The 25,812-nt window shown below is 41.6% G+C and overlaps 1 protein-coding gene across 1 annotated transcript; it reads left to right on the top strand.

The window, feature by feature from the left end:
• Positions 1-398: 398 nt before the first annotated feature.
• LOC145127224 (secreted RxLR effector protein 161-like) lies at positions 399-988 on the top strand. Its single transcript, XM_079062451.1, has 2 exons — positions 399-720; positions 765-988. Exons 1-2 carry the CDS (start codon positions 399-401, stop codon positions 986-988), a joined length of 546 nt encoding a protein of 181 aa, XP_078918577.1.
• Positions 989-25,812: the final 24,824 nt, after the last annotated feature.

The following is a 25,812-nucleotide window of genomic DNA, read 5'->3' as shown; positions in this document are numbered from 1 at the left end:
ATAAAGTGTGTAAAATCAAGAGATGTATTTATGGGTTAAATCAAGCATCTCAAAATTGGAATCATCGTTTTGATGAAGAAATCAAAAAGTATGGTTTTGTTAGAAACGAAGATGAATATTGTGTTTACATGAAAACTAGTGGGAGCTCGATGACCTTCTTGGTCCTATATGAGGATAAAATACTTATCATTGGAGATTACATTCCGACTTTATGAGGTGTAAAGGCTTGGTTAGGAAAGTGCTTCTTAATGAAGGATCTAGGTGAGGTTCAATATATTCTTGGAATCAAAATCTATAGAGATAGATCAAAACGATTAATAGGTATAAGCCAAAGTACATACATTGACAAGGTATTGAAAAGGTTCAAGATGGAAAAATCTAAGAGAGGAGTTGTACCAATGGCGCATGACACAATACTAAGTTCATCCCAATGTCCTAGCACAAAGGCTGAGCTAGATAAGATGAAATATATTCCATATGCTTTGGCACTTGGATCTATCATGTATGCCATGAATTGTACTAGACCTGATCTTGCTTATGCTATGAGAATGACAAACAAGTTTCAACAAAATCCAGGGGAGAGTCATTGGATAGCTATGAAGAACATCCTTAATTACTTGCGTAGAACTAAAGATATGTTCCTCGTCTATGGAGGCGTTGATGAAAGCCTAAGTGTAAAGTGTTACACTGATGCTTCATTCACAACAGATCGAGATGATTGTAAGTCACAATTAGGGTATATGTTCATTGTTAGTGGGGTGTAGTGTCTTGGAAGAGCTCCAAGAAAAGTGTTGTAGCACAGTCCACTATAGAGCCCGAATACATCGCTGCTTTAGAAGCTACAGAAGAGGCTGCTTGGATGAAGAAATTCATTGGAGATCTAGGCGTGGTTCATTCCATTAAGGATCCTTTAGAATCTTCTGTGACAATGAGGGTGCAATTGCTTTGGCAAAAGAACCCAAATCACACAAGAAGACCAGGCATATAAGATGGAGATTCAACTTCATTCTGTATAAAGTTAAAGATGGTGAAATCAGTATTTGCAATGTTCACACTGATCAAAATTTGGCAAAACCTTTCACGAAGGCCCTTCCTCAGGGAAAGTTTGAAGGACATGCTCGAGGGACTGAACTTCGCTATTATAGTGATTGGATTTGATCTATTTATTTGTATTGAATATTGGAACATTTTGTAGCATCAGCTATTGTAATTTCTATGATATATAGGAGAGAGGCTCAAAAATTTGACTATCATTTCAAAATAAAGAGTGGCTGAAATTCTTAGGGTTGAGGCTGCATATATAGTGCAGTCAGGAAACCCTAGATAAACCTTAATCCAAGGTTATCTTAAAGTGGGTAATTATCCACTTTCCTTTTTATCCACCAGGGATTATTCTAGAATCCCTTAGGCATTAAGAAATCGTACATGCCTAATGGATGGATCAAAATTGCTTATTGCTCAACTATTAAACAATTACACCTTAGCACCTACACTTTTAATTGATTCCTTTAAACCCAAAATTAACTCCATTTAATTTCTGATTAAATATTAATATTTCTAATTAATATATTATTCTCATAATATATTAACAAATCATTTATTTCAATTTATTAATCAAATATTAAATCAACATCTTTCTCCAAAATCATTTGTCCAGTTGCTAGTTTTGAGGGCAACCTAAAAAGACTGTTCTATAATCAATTTAAGTATATACCAAATAAAGTTATGGGCTTAGACACCTAATCCATCAGTCTCCCACTTGGATAAATCTAATAACTATAATTGCCGTTATAACTTCAAAAAACTGATAAGCAAATTGTTGCTCTCAAAAGCCGCTGACGAACTCTGATCCAGTCAGATACGTGTCCTAAGATAAGTGATCATATAATACTCCGTTCAACAAGATATCATGTGGACATGAGACATGGAACATAATCAATCTCATTGTCCAATACTTTGTTTCCTGATTTTTGATTTGTAATGACAAAGAACTACTAATCAAATACATCAATTTAGTCCTGGCCAGGCCCGACACTATAAGTCAACACCAAAATCATCGAAGGGCCCAAAGATATTGCTTTTTCCCCTTAAGGGTAAAAGGAACAAATAAAATTTGACTAATATTCTTGTGCTATTTACTCACCAAATTATGCACGATAATACGTTTTATAACATCAAGTTACTGATGCGTTTACATATTATCAATGCACAAGTGATTTGTAAACCACGACTCATATATCTCCGTTTAAAGATTATAAGATATTATCATCTTAAAAATACTCGTGATAAATTCCATGAAATAATTCTCTGAGTGTAGGTTAATCCAATACTTAAAATCCCTATTTTCAAGTACTCATGAACGTTGCATCAAACCAGTTCTATGTCTAAACCCTTAGACAATCTACAATCCAATTTATGACAACCTTAATTCACTACTTACTTCCAAAAGTATGATCGATTGTGGATGTTCGAATAATGAAATTATTCAGGAAGTAAAACATGCAAAATGAAACACAAAATAAACAATAGACAAAAGGTAGTAATCCAACTCATAAATAAATCTTCATTACTTAATCACCAAAAGTCAAGTACAGTTATTTCGTTACAAGTTTCTAAATACCTATCTAACTACTAAAACTAATATCATCATTCAGACCAATGCTCCTAGCATGCTCAATGTGATTGACCCTACTCAGACCCATTGTGAGGGGATCTGCTGGATTCTCTTCTGATGACACCCTCTTCACAACGAGGTGACCTTCTTCTACTCTATGTCTAATGAAATGGTATTTTCTGTCGATATGTCTCGATCTGCCATGATCTCTTGGTTCCTTTGTCAAGGAAACCGCTCCTTCATTATCACAGAAAATCTCCATTGGCTCTTTGATGACCATAACAATTCCAAGGTCTCTAATGAAGTTCTTTAACCAAGGCGCCTCATTTGATGCTTCGCTTGCTGCCATGTATTCTAGTTCACAGGTAGAATCAACCACTGTCTCATGTTTGGAACTTTTCCAGGTTAACGCTCCTCCATTAAGGGTAAACACCCAGCCAGATTGAGAACGGAAGTTGTCTCTATCTGTCTGATAGCTGGCATCACTATAACTAGTTACTCTTAATTTAACACTTCCACCAAGTACAAGGACCCAGTCCTTGGTTCTTCTCAGATACTTAAGAATATTATTAACTACTATCCAGTGAGCGCTACCTGGATTTCCCTGATAACGACTAACCATGATCAAAGCAAAAGCCACATCAGGGTGAGTACATGTCATAACATACATGATAGATCCAATGGCGGAAGTATATGGAACTCTACTCATTTCTGCTATCTCTACATCAGTACTCGGGATCTAAGTCTTACTCAATTTGATATTACTCTGGATAGGCAGTTCTCCTTTCTTGGATTTCTCCATACTAAAGTGCTTTAGTACTTTTTTCAAATACGTACTTTGACTAAGTCCAATTAGCCTTTTACTCCTGTCTCTCAAAATTCTTATCCCTAGAATATAAGTAGCCTCTCCCAGATCCTTCATAGTGAAACACTTTCCATGCCAAGACTTAACCTCTTGCAAATTTGGAATGTCATTTTCCATAACAAGTATGTCATCAACATACAAAACTAGGAAGGTTACTATACTCCCACTAGCTTTGACATATACATAAGATTCATCTTCACTTATGGAGAAGCCAAACTCTTTGATATTCTCGTCAAAGAAAAGATTCCATCTGCAAGAAGCTTGTTTCAATCCATAGGTTGATTTCTCAAGCTTACACACTCTATTCGGATACTTTGCATCGACAAAACCCAATGGCTGACTCATGTAAACATCCTCAACCAACTTCTCATTAAGGAAAGCATTTTTGACATCTATATGCCAAATTTCATAGTCATGAAATGCAACTATGGCTAGCATTACCCTAATGGATTTTATCTTGGCCACTGGTGAGAAATTCTCGTCATAGTCAACCCCTAGGGTTTGATTAAAGCCTTTCGGAACCAGTCGAGCCTTGAAAGTGTGTACCTTTCCATCCATGTCGATTTTCTTCTTGAAGATCCATTTGCACCCAACTGTCTTACGACTTGGTACATTGTCAACCAAATTCCAAACTTGGTTGTCATACATGGACTTAATCTCGCTGTCCATTGCATCTTTCCACTTGGTGGACTCAGGGCCTACCATGGCTTCCTTCTAGTTAGCTGGTTCATCCAAATTTACCAGTGTACTATCACTGATAAACGTATCTCCTTCTTCACTAATATGGAAACCATACAACTGTGGTTGTATTCTAACTTTAGTGGAATGCCTAAGAGGTAATGACTCATCAATTGGTTCAAAATTTCTTCCTCAGGTTGAGCCCTAACATTTTCAGAAGTTCCTTTATCGTTTGACTCTTGAATTTTTTCAAGATCAATATTACTCCTATTGTCCTCTTTGCATATGAGCACTCTCTCGCGAAAGACTCCCCTTCGTGCTACGAAGACCCCGTTCTCACTAGGTTTGTAGAACAAATATCCAAAGGACTTTTGTGAGTAGCCAATGAAAATACATCTCTCACTTTGATGTTCAAGCTTGTCGTGAGTCTCTCGTCTAAAAAAAGCTTCACAAACCCAAACATTGATATATGCTAATGAGGGAACCTTCCCTGTTCACATCTCGTGAGGTGTTTCGGCAACCTTCTTAGTTGGGACAAGATTAAGAATGTGGGCGGTAGTCTCTAGCGCATACCCCCAGAAAGAGATTGGAAGTGAATCTCGACTCATCATGGAACGAACCATGTCCAAAAAGGTTCGATTATGTCTCTCAGCCACACCATTAAGTTGTGATGTCCTAGGAGTTGTAAATTATGAAACTATTCAACATTCCTTGAGGTAGTCGTGGAACTCGATACTATGATACTCACCGCCTCTATTGGATCTAAGCATCTTTATCTTCCTGCCCAATTGATTCTCGACTTCTTGTTGGACTCTTTGAACTTGTCAAAAGTTTCTGACTTATGCTTGATTAAGTAGATATAGCCATATCTGCTACAATCATCAATAAAAGTCACATATAATCGATTTGCATCCCTTGTGGTGGATTTGAAGGGCCCAAACACATCTGTGTGTATGAGATCCAACAATCCTTCACCTCTTTCACAAGAACCAATGACAGGTGATTTTGTCATCTTTCCCAGTAGACAAGTTTCGTATGTATCATCTGACCTCAAGTCAAATGATTCCAACACTCCATGCTTTTGGAGTTGGGTGATGCATTTCTTGTTAACATGTCCAAGACGACAATGCCACAAGCATGCTTTGTCTATACCATTGGATGAATCAATTTAAAAAACACTATTACCTAAATTGTCTACAATCGTCATAGTTTCATACACATCATCACAAGGTAAAGCTTCAAAATAAAAAATACCATTTTTATAAGAAGAAATATAACCATTCTCATTTATTAAAAGAAAATCTAAAACCTTGTATAAATAAAGCATGATATGAAATGATGTTTCGTGTCATCTCTGACGAGTAGAAAAAATTTATTAAATCTAACCCTAACCCACTATAAACACTAAGCTATAAACTCCAATCTTGGTAACAGGTGAAGATCGCCTATTGCCCATGATCAAGTTCATACTTCCATGCTCCACATCCTCACTTCTTCTTAGCCCCTGCAAATCAAAACAAATGTGAAAACCACATCCTGTATCAAGGACCCAAGAATGAGAATATGATGAGTTATTAGATAAGATAGTGTAAATACCTGCCGAGATTGGCTTCACCTTGCCATCCTTGATATCTTGCAAGTATTTCGGGCAACTTTGTTTCCAATGCCCTTTGTCGTGACAGTAGAAGTAAGTGGCCTCTTTGGGGTCGGAGGTAGGGGAGCTTTTGAAGTGACTGTTCCTTTAATTTCATTGCTTGATGACCCAAATTGGGAGTTTCCCTTCCAATTCGGTTTTGGAGGACCTTTCCTCTTTTTTTCCCTTTCCTTGCGCAATGGCCAAGACTGGAGCAGCAGAAGAAGTAGAGGCAATACTTTTTTCCTTCATTCCTGCTTCAGCCGTTTGCAGGAGGTTCTGGAGTTGAGCCAAAGTAATCTATTGGTTGTTCAAATGGTAAGTTAAGATAAACTAATCATAACAACTGCGCAATGAGTGCAAGACTATATTAGTAGCCAATTCCTCATCGAGTTTCACATTTAGCTTCAACAACTGATCCACATATCGCTACATCCTCTACACATGGCTACTAACAGAATCCCCATCTTTTATCTAGCTAGTGATGAGGGACTTTACTACCTCGTACTTTTCTTGACGAGCTCGTTGATGGTACTTTTCCATCAAGTCCTTGTTCATCTCGTACGACTAGTAATCCTCTCAGAAACTTTGTAGCTCAGGAGTCATAGTCGCCACCATGATGCAAGCAACTTTTGTTGCATCGTTGTAGTGCTTCTTATACTCAGCTATTTGTTCAGGAGTAGCTTTTGTTTCATCAATTTCAAGGAGTTCTTTTTCGAGGACATGCTCCTTGTCTTCAAAGCGAAGAACCATCTTTATGTTGCGCATACAATCATTGTAACTGGTGCCATCCAATGTCACCCTCGAGAAGATGTTAAGCAACAAAAAGTTGTTGTTGTTGGAGGAGGAGGATGAGGCACCAGAAGAATCGGTTGGAGTAGACATCTATAAAAGAATGATAGTTTTTAGTTAGATAAGAACAATCCTCAATATAACACCCAAATGAAATATCAAGGCTAGGATCCAACTAGATACTTCACAGTTTAGAAAAGGGATTACATAATCTAATTGCAAATTATATAAACGTAGGTAAATGATGATTTACCAATTTCACCATAAGAAAATGAAATTTGAACGAATTAAGTTTTTTTTAATGGAATTCCTAGTTTATTTGATATTCATTGAACTCTTCAATGGCATGTTTAATCTCGATGATACTCTTCCATTTGTGACTGGGATACCGAGGATCACAAGCAAGATGTGAATAACCATGCAAATTACCTTGGTACTCTCGATGTCATTTAATGTGCTGGTTAACCACACGTGATCCATTAATCAATAAAAATTTACGAGACACCCATTGCCACTCTTTATTCGTCCGTATTATTGTGTTAGTTAACCATACACACTCCACTAACAACTCATATAGTGCAATGTGCAATTTCATGGGTTAGCATATAAATTCACATTTTTCCTAAAATAACAAAGATTGGGAATTTTTATAAAAGTGTTTAGCTACTTTATAGTTCCTTACACTTTTTAATGAGGATTAAGTTGTCCTATCAAACCCGTTCGGCTAACGACCCTCCACTAATCAAGGGAGCGGTGGGTAAAAGTGGATACCCAATGGCGGTCATTTTATAGGCCGCTTCCTTAAACTCCTCTTATAGATTGACTTCGTGAATGAGGCGTACTAGCTATTCGACTGACTTATTCTTATACATAGAGTAATGATTAAACATTTAGTTTTACATATAGTATAAGGGTGTATTTTTAAAACTTTTCAAAAATACTAGGTTATGTTTTAAATTTTGAAAATTAATAAATTAATTTTTAATTTAAAATCATGAATGCAAGATAAGGATATCCAATTACTTTTGAAAAATATTCAGTTTTATACCATTAAAACATTATTAAAGGTAATTATCCTAATCAATTCATGAAATAATCAATAGAACCGAATTTTATGGATCTGATAGACCACCACGTCATGGTAAACAATTACCTCATCGTGGTAGAGCGAAAACGAAGGTCACCACGTCGTGGTGAAGGTCACTAGATCGTGGTGGTAGAACATAATGACGATTCTATTTTCTCCTCCTTATTCAAGTTCAACCATTGTATCAATTCAATAGAAAACTAAACGTATGCTTTGATACCACTGATGGGCATTATGCAAAACATGTAAATCCTATGTGTGCATGCAACCCTAATAATAGATCTATGTTTTCTCTAATTGAACATACAACTTAAAAAACAAAATAGAAACATTAGAACACTAGTATATTATTAAAAAAATACAAATTGGTTATAAGAGTCATACCTTGATTGTTATATAGTAATAACAATGAAAATCCTTGTGTTGATGAAGCCTTGAGAGCAAGCATCACAAATGTCACGCCTCTAGTGGTTCACACCCGACACTAGCAAAGGAAGATGATGGAGAAGGAGGAGAGAGGCTAGAAAATTCGGCTATCACTTCAAAATAAAGAGTGGCTGAAATTCTTAGGGTTGAGGCTGTATATATGGTGCAGTCAGGCAACGCTAGATAAACCCTAATCCAAGATTAACTTAAATGGAAGGTTCTAGATTGCCTCGTGATTAACTATTTGAACAACTGCAGTTCAGCCTCTGCACTTTTAATGAATTCCTTTAATCCCAAAATTAATTCCAATTAATTTATGACTAAATATTAATTAAATATTACTATTTCTAATTAACATATTATTCTCATAATATATTGACAATTCATATATTTCAATTTATTAATCAAATAATAAATCAACCTCTTTCTCCATAATCATATGTCCAATTGCTAGTTTTTAGGGCAACCCAAAAGGACTGTGGTATTATCAATTTAATTATATACCAATTATAGTTATGGGCTTAGACACCTAATCCAATAGGCACCATATCAGTTAGCTCCTCCAAAGACGCAGGAGTTTTCTACACAGTTGCAGGAGCTGTTAGACAAGGGGTTCATTCGACCAAGCATTTCAACATGGGGAGCACCGATCTTGTTTGTGAAGAAGAAGGATAGGTATCATCGGATGTGTATTGATTACCGAGAGTTGAATAAGATAATGGTGAAGAACCGTTGTCAGCTCCCGAGGATTGATGATTAGTTTGACCAGCTTCAGGGTGTATCTTGGTTGTCCAAGATTGATCTGCGTTCGGGTTACCATCAGATGAGGGTCAGAGAGGAGGATGTTCAGAAGACAGCCTCCCAGACTCGTTATCGTCATTATGATTTTGTGGTGATGCCCTTCGGGCTCACCATTGTCCCAGCCGTGTTCATTGACCTCATGAACCGCGTATGTAGGTCGATGCTTGATCGGTCTGTGATTGTATTCATTGATGACATCCTGGTCTATTCCAAGACCCAGGAGCTGCACGAGGAGCACTTGAGAGAGGTTTTGGAGACTATGACGAGGGAAAGACTTTTTGCGAAGATTTCCAAGTCTGAGTTTCTGGTCGATCCGGCCAAGGTCGAGGGTGTGATGAGGTGGGAGGTTCTGAGGTGTCCATCTGAGATTCAGAGTTTCCTTGGTTTGGCAGGTTACTATCGGAGATTCATTCAGGATTTCTCCAAGATAGCAGTTCCTCTGATTCGGTTGACGAAGAAGACCGTCACTTTTTGTTGGGGGCTTGAGCAATAGGCAGCTTTTGAGACCCTGAGGTAGAGGTTGTGTGAGTCACGGATTTTGACCCTGCCGGAGGGTGTTTAGCACTTCTTGGTTTATTGTGATGCATCGATCATGGGTTTGGGTGACGTTATGATGCAGAGGGGTTGCGTGATCTCTTACGCTTTGAGGGAGCTAAAGCCTCATGAGGTGAATTATCCGACACATAATTTAGAGCTGGGGGATGGAGTTTTCGCCCTCAATATTTTGCAACATTACCTCTATGGGGTCCGTTGTACCATTTACACATATCACAAGAGCCTGAGGTGTCTGATGGATCAACCGAATCTGAATATGAGGCAATGCTGGTGGTTGGGTATGGTGAAGGATTATGATTGTGAGATCCTTTACAATCTGGGGAAGGCCAATGTGGTGGCCGATGCTGTAAAACCCGATCTAATGTATCAATCGAATTCACTAGAATTGGTGCGGAATCCGAATCTAATGATTAACGCAAAACAGTTATAATGAATTAAGAACATAATTATCGAATCTTCAATGCACACTATATAGATCAATAGTCTAGTACATAAGATCTCTATGTTTCTCGGTTCACTCTATCTCTCTAAACTCGAAATCAGCATCTTAGAATAACCAACCCTTTTACATGGCTGAAATAACACTATATATACCTAGACCTAATTACAAAGGCCCAACCCAAAAACCCAACCGAAAGCATCATTAAGCCCATCGAAATCAAATGTTGATTTCGGTCCAAACACCACCGAAAACATGGTGTTTTCGGTCCTAGACTGAGAACTCTAAAAGCTATCAAAAGTAAATTATAAACAACAAATCATGTGCTAACAATCTCCCCTTTGGTTTATGGCTTTCTTTTCTTTTGAATCTTCTCTTTGATCTTGAATTTCAGCTTTTGTCTTCGATTTATTCACAACTTCAAGATGAACATATGACTTTATACACAAATGAATTTATCTTGAACAGTTGGACATCCTTTAAAATTTTAATTTTAACGCACATTGTGTATACAGGCTTCTTGTATAGGTTCTTGAAAATCAACACTTTAAGCTTTGAAAAACTTCAGAGATAATTACATCGAGACCAATTCTTCTGGATCACTTTAGCAAGTTCATAGATAGCAGCAAATTGATTGAGGATGATTCAATGCAATTCAACACATAACTTCAAATACAGCTTCACCTTGCTTCTGGGGTTGAAAGGTTGTGTGTTGAAAAATAATCTTCACTTCTTGTTCCTTCGAATGAAAATTATTTGTCGATCATAGATGCGTCTTGAAAAGTAACCATGACTAAAAAGTCCCTCTGGATCATAGAGTCATAAAGACCCTTCTCACCACAGTTGTTCAAGGACCCAACCTTGGCTCAGATGGAGACAACTCGCAGTATCTGTGCGAACACGGAGGAGCGCACTGCGATTTGTTGAGTATCAGAGAACTACTCATGGCTGTTTTTGATGTTAGCCCCTGCATATCCTCGATCCAAGATCTCAATATAGTTTTTCAAGTTAACAAGTTAACTTGGCCCTTGGCGAGACGTTCAATGGTTTCTAAATCTCAGCTGAGTGTACCATTCTAGTGCCAGTGAGAGTTAATTAGGAATAACTCAAAAAACTATCCTGTGACAAAAATATCTGAAGATATATTTCCACAGTTTAGCATGACACGGGGTCAAGGCCCTTTGGCGGGACATTCAGCGATAATCGCCCTAGTGCCAATAACCGTTAATTCCTTACCTATGGAGAATGTATCTGAGAATACATATGAGTCTCCATAGTTTTGCATGACAAAGAGAATGTCAAGACCGTGGGTCGGATGTTCAACGATATTTCTCGGTTGGGTGAATCGCCCTGGTGCCATGACAGTTCTTAGGTAAAGATAACTAACAAGACCAATTTTGACAATCTGTACAGTTTGAAAGTTTAAATTCCTTAAATACGACAGTTCTTAGAAAGATACTGCCTAACTGACAGTTTGTACAGTTTCATGCCTTCAATTCAGTGAATACGATAGTTGTTAGAGAGAAACTGCCTACAATTCCTTGTGAAAGTAGTGTGAAGTGTAATTCCGTCAATTCCTTTCAAGATTACTTTTAGCACAGAAAATTCCGACACATTGTCCTTGAGTCTCTTATTCTTTTGAATTCGCGTTTTAAGATAAATGAAATTTTTGAGATAAAAAATAAAAATAAAATAAACTTAGCACATAATAAAAATAACTATGAAATAAAACAAAATTATAATACACTCAAAAGCAATATAAATATTTTTGGATTTTTTATTTTTCTGAAAAAGAAATATTTTTTTGGATTTTTGGATTTTATGATTTTTGTTTGGTTTTCATTCTCCCCCTTAAATTTGTGCATAGAGGAAAAATATGAACACATTTAACAAAAACAAAAATAAAATACAAAATATACAAAACAAAAAAACTTTAGTCTTCAAAACGAATCATTTTCACAAGCACATTAAAACGAGCTTTTCCAAAAGGTATTGTAAACAAATTGGCCACATTATTGTCAGTGTGGATTTGTTCCAAATGAATGAGTTTACACTCAAAACAGTCTCGTATAAATGAATTTTAATATCTATCTGCTTGGTTTTAGAATGCTGAATTGGATTTTTAACAATTTGAATAGTAGCATCATTATCACAAAAGATATGAGTGTCAAGAAAATTCAAACAATAATCTTGCAGTTGATATTGCATCCAAATGACCTGAGAACAACAAGCAGAAGCAGCAACGTATTCAGCCTCAACTGTAGAAGTGGACACAATTTGTTGTTTCTGTTGGATTAGGTGTCTAAGCCCATAACTATAATTGGTATGTACTTGACCCGATAGTAGCATGGTCTTTTGGGTTTCCTTCACCGGAGCAATTTGATAGGATGGACTTTTGGGAAAGAGCTTATTTGTGATTTATTAATATATTATAACTATAATATATTAATTGAGAAATCATATTATTTAATTAGTATTGATCAAAAATTAATTTGGAATTAATTTAGTGATAAAAATAAGATTCATTAAATTTACGCGAACTGATTAAGTAAATCAGTAATACTAATAGTTTGGGCTAATGATCCATAGTTGATTAGGGATGGGCTAAACCTATATGATAGTCCATGAATGTTTAACCCATAGGGCCTAAGAAATATGAAAGGTCATGGTGAATTAGGGTTTGCATAGAAGAAACCCTAGTCTTTGCCACACTATAAAAGCAACCCCTTAACCCCTAAAATCGGCCCATGCATTCTAAAGAAGAAACATAACCGATTTTGGTGTTACCTATCCTCTCTCATAATCCTCCTCTTGCATTTGGTGTTTGTGACACATTAGAGGCATCACATTTGAGGTGCTAAAGCTTTTAAAGGCCAAGAACCACAAGCTACATCAAGAGGTATTCATCTAACTTGGTTTTATGTTGTATATCTCCAATTGCATGCTAGTTAGGGTGTACGCTTTGGAAAAATGAAATTGCTTGTATAATTAGAGAAAACATAGATCCAAAGCATCTAGGGTTGTATGTGCACCATAGGAGTGTTATAGTGCTCAAAACCCAACAGTGGTATCAGAGACTGGTTAGTTTTCTGTTATATTGATGCATTGGTAATTGTTCAAAGCAAGAAAATCGTTTTCTTTGGAATCTGACTGATGACCACAACGTGGTTACTGTTAGTGAACATTTTTTTAAAGTTTTTTGGCCAAATTTTGGATTAGAATCATTACTACAAACTGTTTTGACCATTAAAAATTGTTTTTATGATAAGGTAATGATTTCTCTCATCCAATTAAAGGACAATTATCAAATTTTAAGATAATAAGTTGATTATTTGTATTATTTGATTTGAATTGCCTTGCTATTTGAGTTAGATTAGATCAACTTGGTAAATAATAAATTATATGATAATTAAATAAGTTATAATTGATCTAAATGGTTCTTAAAGAGAGTTTCATAACTTGTCCTTAAGTTATGAAATATGAAAAGTCTCATTCATGAACATTAAACTCATAAGTTATGGAAACCAAAAGTTTTGAAGAGTTACAAAACTTGCCCTCAAGTTTTGGAATTTGTAAAGTCTCAGTTATGAAACATTTAATTCAAAACCATAGAATTTTAGAAGTTTAAAATTCAACCCTTATACTATTTTAATATCAAAAGTTAATACCTATATATATGTATAAGACAAGTCAGTCTTACCGTTAGTAGGCCTTATTCACGAAGCCGGTCTATAAGGGGGGTATAAGTAAATTGCCTATAGAATGTCGATTGAATGGGTGTCCACTCTCACCCACTGTTTCCTTGAGTGGTGGAGGGTCGTTAGCCGAACGGGTAGGATAGGACATTAATTCTCATTAAAAGTATATTGATATTTATAAAGTAACTAAATGTTTTATAAATTCCCAAATCTTAGTTACTTTAAGAAAAATATGAAAATGGTGCTATTCCATGAAATTGCACTTTGCACCTTGCCAAGTTGTTTGTGGAGCGTGTCTGGTTAACCGACACACTAATTTGGGACTAACGAGGGTGGAAAAGGTAGCTTGATGTTTGTCATTGATCAATGGAGCGTGTGTGGTTAACCGGCACATTGATTAGGTGATAAGTGACATCAAGAGTACCAAGCAATTTGCATGGTTATTCACACCTTGTTTGTGATCCTCGGTATCCCAGTCACAAACTTGAAGGGCACAATCGAGATTTAAACATCCCATTGAAAAGTTCAATGAATCTCAAAGAATCTAGGAATTTCAATTCATTTAAAATTCAATAATCAATTTTGTTTTTCATGGTGGAAATTGGTAAATCGTCATTTACCTATCTTCAAATATTTTGTAATTGGATTAAGACATCCCTCTTCTGAATTGTAGAATATTGTGTTGGGTCCTAGCCTTAATATTTCATTTGGGTGTTATATTAAGGATTCTTATCTAAGATAAAATTTGTCTTTTTCCTTTTCAGATGTCTATCCCAAACAATGCTTCAGGCTCCAACTCTTCTAGCTCGTTCTCCCTCATGAACTTGGTTGGGAGAACTATCTTTGATTGGTCAAAATTTAACGATTGGATTCGAAACATTCGTATGGCCCTTCGCTACGAGGAAAAAGAATATGTCCTCGATAAAGAGTTAAAGGATATTGATGAACAAATTGCTACTCCCGAGAAAATCGAGGAATACAGGGTTCATGAGAGGGACGCGACAAAGGTGTCATGCATTATGATTGCTACCATGACTGCTGAGCTTCAAAAGTCCTATGAGGACTTCTGGTCCTTCGAGATGCACCAAGATTTGATGGAAAGGTATCATCAAAGTGCTTGGCAGGAAAGGTATGAAATCATTGCCCCCATGATTACAACCAAAATGAAGGACGGAGAGTCCATCACGACCCACTTGTAAAAGATGCAAATGTTTGTGGACCGCTTGCTGAAGTTGAATGTGAAATTCGATGAAGAGTTGGTTGTTGACATCATCCCAAACTCTTTGACTCCTTGTTATGATCAGTTCAGAATGACTTATCATGTGAACAAGGAGGAAGTCACTTTGAGTAAGCTTCAAGGCCTACTAAGAACTACAGAAAGTAATTTGAAAGGCAAGTCTGTTGTACCCACTGCTACTGCTACTACCCCTGTTCTTGTAATTGGACATGGGAAAGGAAAGAAGAGGAAGGCTCCTTCTAAGAGCCACAAGGGAAAATAATGGATCCTCTTCTAGTGGAACCAAAGGTGGTTCTACTAAACCCTCTTCCAATCCAAAGGAAGCATAGTGCTTCCATTGTCATGAAAAAGGGCAGTGGAAACGAAGTTGCCCCAAATACTTGCAGGACATTAAGGATGGGAAGATAAAGCCCACCTTCGCAGGTATTTACACTATTCTATCTAATAACTCATCACATGCTAATTCTTGGGTCCTTGATATAGGTTGTGGTTATCACATTTGTTCTGATTTGCAGGGACTAAAAGGAAGTAGGGATGTGGAGCACAGGAAGATAAAATTAATCATGGAGAATAGGGAAGTGTCGTCTGTGACCAAGATTGGAGTTTATTCTTTATTGCTTAGTAGTGGGTTAAATTTAGAGTTGAATAATTGTTGCTACTCGTCGGATATGGCGAGAAACATTATTTCTTTTCATGGTTTGTATAAACAGGGTTTTAGATTTTCATTTGATAATGAAATTGGTTCTATTAATGCTTTCTAAAATGGTGTATTTTATTTTAAAGCATTGCCTTGTAATGGTGTATATGAAATTGTGATGGTTGTAGAGAACTTTGGAAATAATGTATTTCACATCGATTAGTCCAATGGTTTGGACAAGGCATCCTTATGGCATTGTCGTCTTGGACATGTCAACAAGAAGCCCATAACCCAACTCCAAAAGGCTGGAGTCATGGAGTCATTCGACTTAAATTCGGATGACACTTGCGAATCATGTTTGCTTGGAAAGATGACTAAGTCACCCTTCACTGGTACTTGTGAAAGGGGTGAGGGTCTGTTGGATCTCATACACACCGATGTGTGTGGACCCTTCAAATCCACCACAAGGGATGCTAACTGCTTTTATGTGACTTTTACTGATAATTATAGTAGATGTGGATATGTCTACTTAATCAAGCATAACTCAGAAACCTTTAAAAAGTTCAAAGAGTTTAAACATGAAGTGGAGAATCAGTTGGGCTGGAGGATAAAGATGCTCCGATCTGATCGAGGTGGTGAGTATCTTAGTACAGAGTTCCACGACTATCTTAAGGAATGTGGAATTGTTTCACAGTTGATGCCACCCAGGACACCACAACTTAATGGTGTGGATGAGAGGCGCAATCGAACCTTGTTGGACATGGTTCGTTCCATGATGAGTCGAGCTTCGTTACCTATCTCATTCTGGGGTATGCCTTAGAGACTGCCGCCCATATCCTTAAGCTAGTGCCTACCAAGAAGGTTGCCAAAACACCTCACGAGATGTGGACAGGGAAGGTTCCCTTGTTAGCACACGTCAAGGTTTGGGGTTGCGAGGCTTTCGTGAGTCGTGAGACTCATGACAAGCTGAAACCTTGTAGTGAGCGTGTATGTTCATCGGCTACCCACATAAGTATTTTGGATATCTCTTCTACAGACCGAGTGACAATGTTGTCTTCGTTTTGAGGAGAGGGGTTTTCCGCGAAAGAGAAATCATATGCCAAGAGGACAGTGGGAGGCAGATTAACCTTGAATAGCTTCAAGAGTTAAGTGATGAAGCAACCTCAACCACTAGCGCTCAACCTGTGGATGAAACTCCGGTTGAACCAATTGACGAGTCCGTACCTCTGAGACGTTCCAATAGAGTTAGTGTTCCACCTGTGTTATATGGTTTTCATATAACAGCTGAAGGTGATATGTTTATCAGTGATAATACATTTATAAATTTAATTGAACCTAATAACTACAAGGAAGCCATGGCAGGCCCCGAGTCTGCAAAATTGTAACGACCCAATTTTTACGCCCAAAAATTTCGTTTAAAATAAATGGTTTGCAAAACATTTGTAGTAAAACATCATCCGATCATATCATCTCATAAAATATATCTTATGTCTGAAACCAAATCATATAGTAATAATAATAATGTCAGAGTACAATCCCAGAACATCTCAAAGTGCGGAAAACCAATGTGTGTGTGTATGATGTGCCGCTACCGCGCCAGCTCCTTCCCCTTCGCTGAAGAGGTACCTGAAACAAAACTGTAAACTGTAAGCACGAAGCTTAGTGAGTTCCCCCATCGTACCACATACCATACAATCACATAACATACAGATACTGTCAGGCATATCTGGGTGCCCGACCTACCCCTTCGGTCATTTCGACCGGATACTGCCCAACATATCTGGGTGCTGGCCTCCCCTTCGGTCCTTTCGACCGGATACTGCCCAGCATATCTGGGTGCTGGCCTCCCCTTCGGTCCTTTCGACCGGATACTGCCTAGCATATCTGGGTGCTGGCCTCCCCTTCGGTCCTTTCGACCGGATACTGGGGACTATTTCACCCCTCTACTACTACCACATAACATATATCACATAACCATAATCTGTCTAACATGACTGGGTATGACTACCCCTTTCGGCTCTATCGACCGGAAATCCTGGGGACTATCTCCCCTACTGCTACTAGCATATAACATCATATCATACTAGCACATAACATATCAGGTAGTAGCAAACCTAGATGATATCACAAAGACAATCATCCAACATACAACTCCTACTGGTGGGCCGGCATTGTGGCCGTAGACCCACCGCTACTGGAAGGTAACTCACCTCGTACAAGTAGTCGCTGATAATCTGTGTGGGAAACCTCCGTCGGCTGCTGCTCCGGAAATCCTCCGGCTACAACCCCACAATAGTCAGTTAGGAACTGATCTCTATACTTAGGGTAAAATGACCATTTTACCCCCAACCAAGTCAAGTCAAAGTCAAAGTCAAAGTCAAAGTCAACTTCCAGTTGACCCGACTTGCCGAGTTGGGCAGTCAACTCGTCGAGTCCCCCACTCTCTACTCGTCCTCATCCGTACACCTACTCGTCAAGTTGAGCCGTCAACTCGACGAGTTCCTCTCCCATTCGAACTCAACATGAAAACTCATCCGATACGCCGAGTTGATGAACAACTCGTCGTGTTCACCTTCATATGATGAACAACTTCTGTCCTCAACTCGCCGAGTTGATGAACAACTCGCCGAGTTCTAAGGAGATTGCCTTGGACTCGCCGAGTCCGTTCATGCACTCGCCGAGTTCCATGAACTTCTAGAATAATGGCTTAGTCCAGAACGTTGGGTCACTCCCTGGGACCCCTTTGAAACCTTTCCACACTCAACTGGGTTCTTTTGACCCTCAACAGAAAGGGCAAAACCCTTAGACTCGCCGAGTCTAATAATGGACTCGCCGAGTTGATCACGTCCATACCCTAAATCTTTGCTTTCTGATGTACATCCTTTGATCAAAAGATAGATCCAAGCTTCTACAATCGATCTAGCACGTAAAGTTACAACCTTTACGTGCTTGCATGGGACTTTGAGCTCAAAAGGACATAAAACAAGCTCATATGGCACATGGAACCTTTCATGGGTGCAAAAGCACCCAAATCTGCCTAGTGACTCCTTTCATGATGTGATTCAAAAGCTTAAACCCCCAACCACGTTTGCAAACATGGTTGGGTACCAAAATGGCTCATAAAAGCCCTAAATCTTCCCAAAGAGGGATCTAACAAATGAAAGAGCAAGGTATAGACTTTATACCTTCTGAAGACTGCAAATGATGGTCACAACTGAATCCCTCAAGCCTCCTCTTGATCCTTCAAGCTTTTCCTTCTTCCTTGAACCACAAAATCACCAAGATCACTCCAAATGCCTTAAAATTCCTCAATAACGGCTAGGGTTTGCTATGGGGGTCTTCTGGGAGTAAATGGGACGAAGGAGGCCGAGTTAAGTTGTTTAAGTTGGGTGCACACCCCTGGATTAGGGTTTTTGTTCAAACAGGGTCTACTCGCCGAGTCCAGGAACCGACTCGGCGAGTCCATCACTTAAGACCCGCGATCTTTCTCGCTTCTACTCGGCGTGTTAATCCTTCGACTCGCCGAGTTCAAGGCCAAAAAAGATTAAATGAAAGGATACGTACCAAGAACCAGGTGCTACAAATCTCCCCCACTTATTTTAGACTTCGTCCTCGAAGTCTGCTGCTTGCTCCTGAAATAGCTCGGGGTAATGCTCCATCATCTCATCCATCGGCTCCCAAGTCCACTCCGACCCCTTCCGGTGCTGCCATTGCACCTTCACGAGTTCCACTCTCTTGTTCCTCAGATCCTTCGACTTTCGGTCGAGAATCGCTAAAGGCCGCTCGATGTAATTCAGGCTGTCATCAACCTGAATGTCCTCCAAAGGCACCACTGCGGTTTCGTCCACCAGGCACTTCCTTAGTTGCGAAACATGGAAAGTGATGTGTATCTGACTGAGCTCGGCTGGCAAATCCAACTTATATGCCACCTTGCCCACCCGGGCTAGTACCCTGAACGGTCCAATGTATTTGGGGCCTAACTTGCCCCGCTTCCTGAATCGGATGACACCTTTCCAAGGCGACACTTTCAGGAGAACCATATCCCCGACCTGGAACTCCAGGTCTGATCGACGCTTGTCGGCATAACTTTTCTGCCGACTCTGAGCAGTCTGAAGCCTGCTCCGGACCTGCTGAATCCTCTCGGTCGTCTTGAGCACCATTTCGGTGCTCCCCATGACCCTCTGGCCTACCTCACCCCAACATATCGAGGTCCTGCACCTCCTCCCGTACAACATCTCGAAGGGAGGATGGTCAATACTCGCGTGATAGCTGTTGTTGTATGAAAACTCAGCTAGAGGAAGATAGGTATCCCAGCTACCACCGAAGTCTAGCACGCATGCCCGCAACATATCCTCCAGAGTCTGGATGGTCCGCTCACTCTGACCATCGGTCTGCGGGTGAAAAGCGGTGCTAAAACGCAGACGAGTACCCAGCTCGTCATGGAACTTCTTCCAAAACCTGGAAGTAAACCGTACATCCCTGTCTGAAATCACGGAGACTGGCACTCCGTGCCGCGCCACCACCTCTCGGATGTAGATATCGGCCAACTTCTCTGCCGAGATACTCTCCTGGATCGGTATGAAGTGGGCGCTCTTGGTCAACCGATCCACGATGACCCATATAGAATCCACTCCCCGTGCGGTCCTGGGAAGCTTGGTGATAAAATCCATCGTGATGTCTTCCCATTTCCACAGCGGGATATCCAACGGCTGCATCTTGCCGTGTGGCCTCTGGTGCTCGGCCTTGACCTTCCTGCAGGTCAAGCACCGCTCAACGTACCATGCTACATCCCGCTTCATGCAGGGCCACCAATAGTCCAGACGAAGATCCCTATACATCTTCGTTGCCCCTGGATGAATGGAGAATCGGGATTTGTGCGCCTCCTCCATCAGAACCTGGCGCACGCCTCCGAGGTATGGAACTCACACCCTGCGGTGTAATGTCAATAATCCCCTGCTGTTATAGTCGAAGGAGGAAACCTGACCCACTATACGCTCACTCTTCCGATGTTCCTCCTTCATGGCCTCCTGCTGGGCCTGCCGAATCTGCTCCAAAAGCGGAGTCACCACTGTCATCCACATGCAGATACCTCTGATCGGCGCCGCCTTGCGGCTAAGCACATCGGCCACCACGTTGGCCTTCCCCGGATGGTAAAGGATCTCGCAGTCATAATCCTTTACCACATCAAGCCACCGACGCTGCCTCATGTTCAGATTTGGCTGGTCCATGAGGTACCTCAAGCTCTTGTGGTTAGTGTAAATCGTACAACGAACCCCATAGAGGTAATGTCGCCAAATCTTGAGGGCGAACACAACAGCCCCCAATTCCAAATCATGCGTCGGGTAGTTCGCCTCGTGAGGCTTCAGCTACCTCGACGCGTAGGCGATGACGTGCCTTCTCTGCATCAATACTGCGCCCAAACCTGAAATGGACGCGTCACAATATACAACAAAATCCTCTACGCCCTCTGGCAGGGCTAAGATTGGCGCTTCGCACAATCTCTGTCTCAAAGCCTCAAACGCTGCCTGCTGCTCAGGCCCCCAACGAAAGACCACGGCCTTCCTCGTTAGCCTGGTCAGGGGCAATGCTATCTTAGAGAAATCCTGGATGAATCTCCGATAGTAGCCAGCTAATCCCAGGAAACTCCGAATCTCAGATGGAGACTTCGGAACCTCCCATCTCATCACGGCCTCCACCTTGGCCGGATCCACCGAAATCCCGTTCTGGTTGACAAGGTGCCCAAGAAACTGCACCTCGCGCAACCAGAACGCACACTTGGAGAACTTGGCATACAAGTTCTCCCTCCTCAAGGTCTCTAGAACCTCTCGCAGATGCTCCTCGTGCTCCTCATGCGTCTTGGAGTAAACCAAGATATCATCAATAAACACTATCACAGACCGGTCTAACATCGGTCTACACACGCGGTTCATGAGGTCCATGAACGCGGCAGGAGCATTGGTGAGCCCGAAAGGCATCACCACGAACTCATAGTGGCCATAACGCGTCTGAAACGCCGTCTTCTGTATATCCTCCTCTCTGACCCTCATCTGATGATACCCTGAACGCAAATCAATCTTGGAGAACCAAGATGCCCCCTGTAGCTGGTCAAAGAGGTCGTCAATCCTCGGGAGTGGGTAACGGTTCTTCACCGTTACCTTATTCAACTCCCTATAGTCTATGCACATCCGATGCGACCCGTCCTTCTTCTTCACGAACAGAATCGGGGCTCCCCAAGGTGAACTGCTCGGTCTAATAAAACCCTTGTCTAACAGCTCCTGCAGCTGTGTAGACAACTCCTGCATCTCAGGAGGAGCCAACCGATATGGTGCCTTGGCTATCGGAGCCGCACCAGGAACTAGGTCGATCCTGAACTCTACCTGTCGCTCCGGAGGTATCCCTGGCAACTCCTCGGGGAATACATCCGCGAACTCTCGTACTACGGGCACATCGCCCACCGTCGCTCTACCAACCTCCCGAGTATCCATAACATAAGCGACATAACCTGCACAACCATGCTGGAGGTAACGCCTAGCTCTCGCTGCTGAACATAAAGCTGGTCCTCGTTGTGGCCTCTCGCCCTGAACCACCAGCTCTCCCCCACTTGGGGTCCTGATCCGCACCAACTGCTGCGCACAGTCAATCACTGCCCCATTGGGGCTCAGCCAATCCATGCCTATGATCACCTTATTCCCTCTCAATGGAAAAGGAACCAGGTCTACCAGATAACGCTCCTCAAATAATCTCAGCACACAATCTCGGAAGACCTCAGATGCTCGCACTGACCGGTCGTCTGCAATCTCGACCTCTAGAGGGCAATCCAACATGCCTGAAGACTCAGAAAACTTCTTCCTAAGCGCAAGAGAGACGAATGATCGAGTAGCGCCCGAATCAAACAACACCTGAACCGGGATGCCGTTCACATGGAACGATCCTAAACCGAGCACATATCAATAACATAGACACCATAAAAAAATAAATCAGAGGGAAAGAATCATACTCGTCACCACATCGGGTGCAGTGCGTGCTTCCTCGGTAGTCAGCTGAAATGCCCGACTCCTCACCATTGGAGCCTCTGCCTTGCCCTGCCAGCCATCGGTAATCCGTAGGGTCGCTGGAGTTGGCGCCCTCACTGGCGCTGCTGCTGTCAACTGGGGGCAATTGGCCTTCTTGTGGCCCCTCTGGTTGCAGTGGAAACACAGCAACTCTAACGTCTGTAACATCGGTGTAGGGGCGGTACAATCCCAGCTGAAGTGCCCCATCTTTCCGCACTTGTAGCAACCCGTCGATCCCACTCTACATGCCCCCTCATGCGCCTTGCCGCATTTCCTACAGCGGCCTCGGCTCTGTTGGCCTTTCGGCCCAGCATCTGATCCCTTGGGCTTCTTCCCCAAAGCCCCCGTAACCTGCCCCTCTTCTGCCTTCCTCTTCCGGATATGCTCCAAATCAATCTCCCTCTCCCTTGCCCTGGCAATCATGGAATCCAGAGTAGGACAAGCTGAAAAGCTAACATGCTCACGAATGTCAGCTCATAGCATATCATGATAGCGGGTCCTCCTCATGTCCTCGTCGCCCGCATACTGGGGCACCAGTAACGCCCTCTCCCGGAACTTGGCGGTGATCTCCGCCACAGTCTCCGTCGTCTGTCTCATGTCCAAAAACTCTCTGGCTAACTGCTGGAGCTCCACTGCAGGTGCGAACTCCACTCTGAACCATGTCACAAAGTCTGACCATGTCATAGCCTCAAAAGCCGAGGCTCCCAGAGAGTCACCAACCGACTCCCACCAATCCCTAGCCCGGTCCCTCAGACATCCTGCTGCAAATCGTACCTTCGACCCCTCAGGGCAGAAGCTGGTCAGCTGTGCAGACTCAATGTCTGCAATCCATCGTCTGGCAGCAATGGGGTCCTTCGCCCCATGGAAATCTGGCGCACCACTGCCCTTGAAGTCCTTAAAGGACAGTGTGCGAGATCCTGACTGGCCAAATGCCATGTCACTCCTGAACGCCCTGAGGCGGTCCTCCATCCACTGGTGATCGACCCGAAGATGATGGACCCGAAGATGATGGGGGTCGACTCAAGGATGCCTCTGGTGATCGACCCGAAGATGATGGGGGTCGACTCAAGGATGCCTCTGGTGATCTCTGACGCGATGAACTCGCGTAGCCTCTCATCCACTGGTTCGGAACCTGAACCCGAACCCGATCCCTCTCCCGAACTGCCAACTGCTGGCCTCGAACGTAGTACCACCATTCTGTAATACATAATGACAACTGTTAGTGGTACTGACACACCTTAGAGGGATTACATCTACTTGCAAGGTTCCTGGTCTCGCCTCAACCTTTCTCAATTCAAGTACGGATCCTCTGCTTTCAGTAGTACGGGCCCATACTACCTTCCACATCTATCCGTACTTTCCTCAAGAACAACCTCGACTCCACCAAGTCCCTTCTACTACTACTGTTGATCTCATGCTACTCTCATCCTAGGCTTGCCCTAGGTAATCGCCATCCCACTCTCTGCCATCAGCTGCATAAGAAGTCCCTACTTCCTTCCCCTAACTAGCTCGCGAATACTATTACATATTACTGAGACTAGATAATTCTTCGAATGAGAGGTCCCACCCTACAACGGTTGGACTCAAACAAGAGCTGCGAAATAGGGCTAGACCCAACCTTCTGAAATTATTTAGTCCTTGCAATATGTAACTTAACATATTCGTTTACTAGTTAGTGAAAGACAACTAGAACTCCTAAAAGCACATAGCAAGCATCATTCGGGCATTGAGTACACATAATCAAGTATATACTACTCTGGCTATCATACTGACTGATCTGTACTAGCATACAATGCTAAGCTCATACTATCGGGCATAACCTAAACATGCTACCCTACTACTGTCTACTTAGTACTAGCATGCAATTCTCATGAAGCTGGAACACTTAAAGCAGGCACATAAGGCATTATTCCTAGATCCTTAGTCCTATTCTAGCATGCTGTTCTATTGAAAGTGAAACTGATAATTATAACATAAACTTGTATGGGTACTTTGGGGAAAACTTACTTGAGCTCGGCCGGTCGCGCACATCACACACTTTGTTCTTTCTCGAAACTCTTTTACTTAGCCTTTAGAAAATCATTTATTTATAAAACTCTTTTAATCCCTCGATTTGAGTCCAGACACCCCAAAGGTGTGCCCGAATCCCTCAAACCAGGGCTCTGATACCAACTTGTGACGACCCAATTTTTACGCCCAAAAGTTTCGTTTAAAATAAATGGTTTGCAAAACATTTGTAGTAAAACATCATCCGATCATATCCTCTCATAAAATATATCTTATGTATGAAACCAAATCATATAGTAATAATAATAATGTCAGAGTACAATCCCATAACATCTCAAAGTGCGGAAAACCAATGTGTGTGTGTATGATGTGCCGCTACCGCGCCAGATCCTTCCTCTTCGCTTAAGAGGTACCTGAAACAAAACTGTAAACTGTAAGAACGAAGCTTAGTGAGTTCCCCCATCGTACCACATGCCATACAATCACATAACATACAGATCCTGTCAGGCATATCTGGGTGCCCGACCTTCCCCTTCGGTCCTTTCGACTGGATACTGCCCAGCATATCTGGGTGCTGGCCTCCCCTTCGGTCCTTTCGACCGGATAATGCCCACCATATCTGGGTGCTGGCCTCCCCTTCGGTCCTTTCGACCGGATACTGCCTAGCATATCTGGGTGCTGGCCTCCCCTTCGGCCCTTTCGACCGGATACTGGGGACTATTTCACCCCTCTACTACTACCACATAACATATATCACATAACCATAATCTGTCTAACATGACTGGGTATGAGTACCCCTTTCGGCCCTATCGATCGGAAATCCTGGGGACTATCTCCCCTACTGCTACTAGCATATAACATCATATCATACTAGCACATAACATATCAAGTAGTAGCAAACCTAGATGATATCACAAAGACAATCATCCAACATACAACTCCTACTGGTAGGCCGACATTGTGGCCGTAGACCCACCGCTACTGGAAGGTAACTCACCTCGTACAAGTAGTCGCTGATAATCTGTGCGGGAAACCTCCGTCCGCTGCTGCTCCGGAAATCCTCCGGCTACAACCCCACAATACTCAGTTAGGAACTGATCTCTATACTTAGGGTAAAATGACCATTTTACCCCGAACCAAGTCAAGTCAAAGTCAAAGTCAAAGTCAAAGTCAACTTCCAGTTGACCCGACTCGCCGAGTTGGGCCGTCAACTCGTCGAGTCCCCCACTCTCTACTCGTCCTCATCCGTGCACCTACTCGTCGAGTTGATCCGTCAACTCGACGAGTTCCT

This window comes from Lactuca virosa, chromosome 7 (genome assembly GCF_052849685.1).
Source record: "Lactuca virosa cultivar CGN04683 chromosome 7, Lactuca_virosa_CGN04683_v6, whole genome shotgun sequence".
NCBI classification, from domain to species: Eukaryota; Viridiplantae; Streptophyta; class Magnoliopsida; order Asterales; family Asteraceae; genus Lactuca; species Lactuca virosa.
Note: the sequence above shows the minus strand (reverse complement) of the source record. Positions and strands in the feature narration are given on the sequence as shown.